Source organism: Sinocyclocheilus rhinocerous, unplaced genomic scaffold (genome assembly GCF_001515625.1).
Source record: "Sinocyclocheilus rhinocerous isolate Xijiao unplaced genomic scaffold, SAMN03320098_v1.1 scaffold990, whole genome shotgun sequence".
NCBI classification, from domain to species: domain Eukaryota; kingdom Metazoa; phylum Chordata; class Actinopteri; order Cypriniformes; family Cyprinidae; genus Sinocyclocheilus; species Sinocyclocheilus rhinocerous.
In genome coordinates, this window is record NW_015652301.1 from 1,208,624 (window position 1) to 1,216,360 (window position 7,737).

The 7,737-nt window shown below is 35.8% G+C and overlaps 3 protein-coding genes across 3 annotated transcripts in view; 2 read left to right on the forward strand and 1 right to left on the reverse strand.

Moving 5' to 3' along the window:
* The window catches only part of LOC107714553 (clustered mitochondria protein homolog), an 11,832-nt gene extending 8,780 nt beyond the window's left edge, over positions 1–3,052 (forward strand). Inside the window, exons 10-13 of the mRNA XM_016520422.1 lie at positions 1,576–1,649; positions 1,750–1,854; positions 2,382–2,482; positions 3,047–3,052. Coding sequence (XP_016375908.1) covers positions 1,576–1,649; positions 1,750–1,854; positions 2,382–2,482; positions 3,047–3,052 — 286 coding nt within the window. The remainder of the gene's footprint in view (positions 1–1,575; positions 1,650–1,749; positions 1,855–2,381; positions 2,483–3,046) is intronic.
* Positions 3,010–6,474, forward strand: LOC107714554 (clustered mitochondria protein homolog). The gene is made up of 9 exons (XM_016520423.1): positions 3,010–3,246; positions 3,318–3,457; positions 3,683–3,763; positions 3,855–3,980; positions 4,071–4,180; positions 5,047–5,140; positions 5,220–5,345; positions 5,429–5,502; positions 6,276–6,474. Exons 1-9 carry the CDS (start codon positions 3,189–3,191, stop codon positions 6,472–6,474), a joined length of 1,008 nt encoding a protein of 335 aa, XP_016375909.1. The 5' UTR covers positions 3,010–3,188.
* LOC107714588 (SRR1-like protein) overlaps positions 6,464–7,737 on the reverse strand; it is a 5,939-nt gene continuing 4,665 nt past the window's right edge. Inside the window, exons 6-7 of the mRNA XM_016520466.1 lie at positions 6,789–7,019; positions 6,464–6,574 (exon numbers count right to left, since the gene is read on the reverse strand). Coding sequence (XP_016375952.1) covers positions 6,920–7,019 — 100 coding nt within the window. The 3' untranslated portion in view covers positions 6,464–6,574; positions 6,789–6,919. The remainder of the gene's footprint in view (positions 6,575–6,788; positions 7,020–7,737) is intronic.

Here is a 7,737-nt window from a genome sequence, read left to right on the forward strand (position 1 = left end):
GACTCACTAACTTTAACGTTAGCTAGTTTTAGCCAGAGATACCTTGCTGAAGCACAAGATGACAATAACGTTCTGCTTGAGCAGAAAATGAACGTTTTTGCCTTCATTGGGATTGGAGGTGAATGCTTAGGGACATTTTGCTCCGTTTTGTTTGGGTTTAGGAAATAGAATAAAATAAATTCCATTGCCCATCCTCTCCGGATACCTGGAATCAGTGTTACAAGTACCCCAGGCACATCGTTTTTCCATTTTTGAAGCATAAACCCCATAGAAACGATGCGAGCTTCGGATCTTCCAATGTTTCTCTATGGCGCTGTAAACTAAAGATGTCCGAGTATCGCTCCTGTGCAACTGATACTCGACTGCCATTGGCTCATCTGCGTTCGAGGGGAGGGGCTTACCGATAGGTCAATTGAGCAGAAAATGAACGTTTTTGCCTTCATTGGGATTGGAGGTGAATGCTTAGGGACATTTTGCTCCGTTTTGTTTGGGTTTAGGAAATAGAATAAAATAAATTCCATTGCCCATCCTCTCCGGATACCTGGAATCAGTGTTACAAGTACCCCAGGCACATCGTTTTTCCATTTTTGAAGCATAAACCCCATAGAAACGATGCGAGCTTCGGATCTTCCAATGTTTCTCTATGGCGCTGTAAACTAAAGATGTCCGAGTATCGCTCCTGTGCAACTGATACTCGACTGCCATTGGCTCATCTGCGTTCGAGGGGAGGGGCTTACAGATAGGTCAATTGGTTGAGCCGGTGTTCGTTTGTCGGAATGCTACAACAAAATATTTAGTGTCTTTCTAGCAGTGTTATTATTGTTAACTAAAACCATTTTTGTTGTTGTTGATTGAAATAAAACTGAAATGAAATATTTTTGAAGCACTAAAATTACTAACTGGAAATAAATTAAAACTTAAAGTGAACTAAAACTAAAACTGACATAAAAAGAAACGAAACCTGAATAATAATATTTAAAATAGACAAAAACTAATAAAAATAAACAAATTACTAATAAATGTAGTCAAATTAAAATGAAAACAAAGTATAAAAATAAAAGCTATAAATATAAACTATTTTTCATATAAATGATACTAAAATAACACTGTTTTCTACTTTGACAAAGAATCAGTTTTCATGTTGCTAAAAGTCAATATTTAGGAAAATTATTTGTATATTAGCTGCAGCATACACATTCAGCACAGGTCAGTTTTGACAGGTATCCCAAGTCTTTCCATTGGTCGATTAAACTGATAGCCCCGCCCCAAATTCACACCATTGGTTGAGCCATTGTTGCTTTGTGGAGGTGTTCAAACAAAATATTATTACAAAAAAAAGTATTTGTACGTAAATTGCAGCAGTGCATAATGCATCGTGTCATGAGCAAGCAACAATTATTAATGCATGAATCAAACACACAGAAAGCCAGTTTTTTTTCCACACAATCTCATTATGTATATGTAAAATTTTGCATATTAAACTGGGATGCAAGAAAGTATTTCGTTTACTTAGACACTTCCATTTTAAATCTACAAACCAGAGATTTTATGTTTGCTTATGTCTTGATGTTTCAGACATGTTGAGTTCTCACAGCGAGTGAAGGCTCACATGGAGGAGAACGGAGGGGTGGAAGAGTCAATGAAATCTGGTGAGAAGTGTTCATTTTCTGTCGTGGGATGCTGGACTGTGTGTCTGAGATGAATTTGTTTAACAGGAATAATCGTATGTGTTTATTTGTGTGTTGTCAGCTGATTCTCCGAACATAGACGCAGTAAGAAAAGCTTGCAAAGATGTCGGATCCGTCAGTGACATAATTTTTGAGATGCGTTTCAACCCTAATGTCTACTCCTCAGGTCAGGAAAAGCTCATTCTCACAAAACAAAAAAAACAAAAACACTTCAAGATCCATTAAAGCAAACTACATACAAGGTCTGTTCCAAACCCTAGTAAGTTTCCCTAGTGAGGCAATATTTAGTGAAACTGAACCTAGTAAGTGACTCATTTTGAAGCACATGGGAGACTTGAAATGTTTCTATGCTAATGACACGAACACATATAATACTGAGTTAAATGGGATTTGACTATTTTTATACCTATCTGTCATAATGCATACTGGGATTGACTTTTCTATGTAGCATATATTGATTTAAGATGTTGCCTTAGCCATTAGGCTAAAAAGCCAACGTAATATTCCTGCCTACCTTTTGAAACAGCCTTGACATCACAAGCCATCGCTAGATTTTGGAGCAGAACTGATATCATCACATCCATCTTGAACAGAAATCATTACGTTTAGCTTCTTTACAGCTAAACTTGAGAATGTCCATAATTAGAGATTTTGTTCGAGACCTTAAATATTGTTTTCTGTCTCTTCGGGTAGGTGTGGAGTTTCCCAGCTCAGACAGTGACGCCGTGGAGCTGCAGAAGAGATTATTGAAGGAAGCAGCAGCTTTTATCATAAACGACTGGATACCGGAATTTGTGAGTGTATTTTGTGTTTTTATCCACTACTGGTCAAACGTTTGGACTCAGTACGATTTTTTATAAACTTGGAAGGATGCATTAAATTGATCAAAAGTGACTGTGTAAAGTTATGACATTTATACTCTTACAAAATATTTCTATTTCAAATTAATACCGTTCTTTTGAAACATCTATTCATTAAAGAATCCTGAAAAATTAAATGTATCACGGTTTCCACAAAAAAGCACAGCTGTTTTCAACACTGAAAATAATCAGAAATGTTTCTTGAGCAGCAAATCAGCATATTAGAATGATTTCTGAAGGATCATGTGACACTGAAGACTGGAGTAATGATGCTGAAAATACAGCTTTGATCACAGCAATAAATTACATTTTAAAATATATTCAGATGGAACAGAGTTGTTTTAAATAGCAATAATATTTTGCAACATTTACTGTATTTTTGATCAAATAAATGCAGCTTTGGTGAGCAAGAAGGGTCAGACTTCCCTTGATAGCATTTGTGAGGATCTTTGTTGATATCTTGTAGGGGGTTTGTGCTGTGACTTTTTTTTGCCATAGTCATAGAGAAAGCATTCTCATCAGCGTGTTTGTGAATGTCCCACAGCTCCGTCTCAGAGAATACATTCTTGACACCCGTAACAAAGCGCCCATCTCTCCTGACGACGTGCTCAACATCCTGCCCGTCGTCAAGCACATAACCATGACAACCACCGACGCCACACGGATGTTCACGGCGGCTCAGAACAGTCTTCAAAAAGGTATTCATGAGCCAGTGTGCAGTAACTGAGTCATGTGTGAACAGCCTCGCCTGACCATGTTTTCACCGTAGGGTTACTGGAGCAGGCGTACGAGCAGCTGAAAGAAGCGACATACCTCTTCGGTCGTGTGTGTGATGACCTTCACCCTGAAGCCTGCCATTGTCTCAGTCTGCTGGCCAAAGTGGCCTATGTACAGGGTCATCCTGCTGAGGTGTGTTTGTGTGTGCTGTCTAGGGTGTGTCCTGATGCCCGGTGGCTTAATAGGACCTTTTAGGTCATTGTCAACATTTTTAATGTCATCAAAGATCAAAATGACTTTGAACAAATGTTCTGTTACTGTCACTGGAAGAACATTTGTTCAACATTCCAGAATGTTAGCTAAAGTTCTAAGAATGTTAGTTTGTTATCCGCTCAATGTCTCTCTCGTGTCCTGTAGGCTCGTAGCGTGCAGCTGAGGGTCGTGGTCATCAGCGAAAGGGTTCTGGGTTTCGATCATCCCAACACCATTCAGCAATACGTGAGTCACGCTCTCACTAAACCAAACAGACCTACTTTTTAAAATGCACAGAGATCTTCATTATCTGATGCAATTACTTCTTTTGTTCCAGGTGTTGTTGGCAGTGTATCTGTTAGCTGGAGGCGAAACCGCTCTGGCTCAACGCTGCCTGTATCGTGCCAAAGTTCTTCTGCTGGCGGTTCACGGAGCAGATCATCCTTACACTGCAGTCATTGATGTAAACTTCATCAAACATTATCAAGTTATCACTGATCCCAAATAGAAATATTGGTTTGAATGATAATGTTTTTCTCTTTTTCTCCCTCAGGCTTCTCTGGGATTGGTTCTTCAGGGAGAGCAGGCATTACAGTATCTACAGAGTGCACTGAAACTCAACAGCTCCTTCAGGGGAGACGCAGACCTGACGACAGCTCTGATGTAAGCCAAGATGCTATAATCATAAAAAGAAAATAGAGGGAGCTGTATAGTAATCATACAATAACCTGCTCAGATGCCACAAGCACTAACTAAGGCTCTGTTCCAAAACACTAGTAAGCTGCCTATATAGACGACTTCTAATCATCATAGAAGCACACTCAACATCCACTTCCAAAATGATACAACCTTCTAAGATAGCATATTTTGGTCAAAATAAAATGCAGGATCGCATATATCCTTCACGCATAAGACAATTCCATAATGCTCTGCAATGAGCACATAAAAAAAAAAAACATCCAAAATGGTGAATAAGTTTAAGGAATTGTAAAATTACTGAAAATTTTTTTAGAAAATAGTGCCATCTATTTAGAAATGGCCTTTTTAAATGCAATATTCGTGCACTGTGTGGTCTTTTTTTTTCATGACATAATATTATTACCCCAACCAATTACACACAATAAAACCATAAACTAAAATACTCAAAAATACTACTACTAACAATAGAAAATTAATAAAAAGATAAACACAAAAATAAAAGAAAAGAAAAAAAGAAAACACACTTCAATAAAATAAAATACAATTAGAACTGAAAAATACCTAAAAAACACAAATACATAATTTAAAAATAATTTTTTTTTTAAATTACAATTTTTTTTAAACATTAAAGTTGCCGCTCATGAAGAGCGTATTAGTTTAGTCACTTATAAGTTTTAAATTTTGGTTACTTTAAAGGTGGCTGGGTAATTTGACACTGAGGCAGCTCATTAAGGTTTGGATCAGAGCCAAAGTAATCAAACTCATTTAAACGTATAATTATGTTAACTGTCTGTTAACGTTGCTAGAGGTGTTTTTTGATTGTTTGGCAGGCACCATCTGCTGGCTCAGAGACTGTGTGTGGCTGGAGACTACAGAGGAGGCATGAATCATGAAAAGGAAGCGCACAGCATCTTCCAGAGCAAGGTCAGATTTCGTATTCATGGGTTGAATTTTTGCCTTGAATAAATGATAATGTTCTCAGCGTGTTTATGTGGTGCAACAGTACGGAGAAGATCATCCTCAAACCAAATGTAGCTCTGATTTCCTGAGGAACATTACCCAGCAGGCTGTGCGTGTAGAACGGTCAATTCGTCAGGGAGGTGCAGAGCTTTGTGATACTCCACCTGAAGTAAGCACAGCTTGAAACCGTTGTCTAATAGAGCCCACATGCGAAGACTTGCAGGTTTTTGTTAAACATGAGCTCTGTTTCAGGGTTTGGTTCCCTCTCAGGACACCACGCTGGAGCAGCTCGCTCTGGTCAATGGCATACTGAAGACTTCATACAGGTAAGAGACTTTCAGGATTTTACTTTTTTGAAATTCAGAAGCATTTTACCTTAAAAAAATCAACAAATAGAGAAACATCGCCTAAAATAAACAAATAAATAAATAATAATAATAAAAATAATTGTAAAAAAATTCTGTATAAAAAATTCCTATATAAAAAGTATTTTACCTATATATATATATATAAGAAACTTTTCATATACATGTATTGTTTGTTTGTTTATATATATTTATTTATTTATACATAAACTCAAGTATTTATAAAGTATTATGTTTGAAAATGGCACAATGCAATATAAATGCTATATATATATAAGAAACTTTTCATATACATGTATTGTTTGTTTGTTTATATATATATTTATTTATTTATACATAAACTCAAGTATTTATAAAGTATTATAATGTTTGAAAATGGCACAATTCAATATAAATGCTATATATATATATATACACACATTTTTTTGTATTTCTCATTACTTTCATTATTTTTTTATTTTTTATTCGATTTTCATAAATGCAAAAAAAATTTATATTTAAATAAAATTGTTGCTTGTTAGCGGGTGTTACTACTACTATTATTACTTACTATAATTACATTTTGAAAGAGTTCATAAGGCAAAATAAATAACAACAAAAAAACTTCTGGGGAGGCGTCAATTTTGTGAATGATTTGCCTTCAGTTTCTGCAGAATTCTAGCTTCTTCTTCTGTATATGATGCATTTTTAGTTTATGGAAACAGCTGAATAAATCACTGTTGTTTCTGCTTAAGCACAAGAATGATGGAGTTCAAAGAGAAGCTGAAAGAGATGAAAGCAGCAGAAGAGGCTGAAAAGGCTAAACTGGAGAACTCTGAATCCACCGATAAGAATGAAGCTTCAGAGCTGCAGAGCAGTAATGGAGAGGTTACTGAGGAGGCCACAGCGAATGGGGAACAGACACAAGAGGCCACAGACGCAATTATCACCTAAAACAGCACTTAGTCAAGGCCTGTGAGTCCTTATGGAGGAAAAATGTAAACCTGTGAGAATCTAAAGCTCGCATTTACAATGTAACACCTATGTGGTCAAGCTTTGTGACATTAATAAGATAATCAACAAGAAAATAAAAGCAATTTATCATACATGCCGATGTAACTGCATAATTTGAGGATTTATACATCATATCAGGTATTTTACTGCATTCGTTATGTTGAAATTCTTTATAAACATGCATGAATTGTAAAGGTGTAATGTAAGATAAAAGTCAAGGATACATTTGAAAGGAAGCTGTAGTCTCTATCAACCTTTGTGACATTAATAAGATAATCAACAAGAAAATATATGCAATTTTATCATACATGCCGATGTAACCGCATCATTTGAGGATTTATACATCATATCAGGTATTTTACTGCATTTGTTATGTTGAAATTCTTTATAAACATGCATGAATTGTAAAGGTGTAATGTAAGATAAAAGTCAAGGATACATTTGAAAGGAAGCTGTAGTCTCTATCAAACTCTCTCTGAAGCATCCTAGGAAAACAATTAAACAGACATCATGAATAAGACTCAAAATTGCTTAAATGTTCACACAATTTTGCCTTTTTCAATAGTAGTAAATGCTGTTGAAATAATGTCTATATAGTTTTTATTAATTTATTTCAGTTTTATTTTTTCATTAACTAGCTGCAATAAAAAAAGTGTAATTGTTTTGAAATGTTATTTTTTTAATCAATAATGTGTTGTATAACACCAGACACCCACCTCTCTTGAATGCCATGAAAACTGTTGCCAATTATAATCATTTTTGGCAACGTCTGGGGCGTCCAGTTTCTCCACAGCAGGTTGTTATACAGAGAGTAGTAAATACTGTTGAAATAATGTCTATATAGTTTTTATTAATTTATTTGTTTTATTTTTTCATTAACTAGCTGCAAAAAAAGTGTAATTGTTTTGAAATGTTATTTTTTTTAATCAATAATGTGTTGTATAACACCAGACACCCACCTCTCTTGAATGCCATGAAAACTGTTGCCAATTATAATCATTTTTGGCAACGTCTGGGGCGTCCAGTTTCTCCACAGCAGGTTGTTATACAGAGCCTTCCCACAATGCATCAGGTAAAACAGGGTGGGTTGATAAACTGCTCGCTTACCCTCCTGTTATGAAAAGAATGCTTAAAGGGGTGGTTCACTGGTCTTTTTCTAGGCTTGATTGTGTTTATGGGGTGCAGTCTAACATGTGTTAATGC

Excerpts from the sequence above, each read along its gene's own strand:
- LOC107714554 (XM_016520423.1), top strand. The coding sequence starts at position 3,189 with ATGACAACCACCGACGCCACACGGATGTTCACGGCGGCTCAGAACAGT. Across the intron at positions 5,141-5,219 it reads ACAGCATCTTCCAGAGCAAG|TACGGAGAAGATCATCCTCA; the intron begins GTCAGATTTCGT and ends GTGGTGCAACAG. Across the intron at positions 5,346-5,428 it reads TTTGTGATACTCCACCTGAA|GGTTTGGTTCCCTCTCAGGA; the intron begins GTAAGCACAGCT and ends GCTCTGTTTCAG.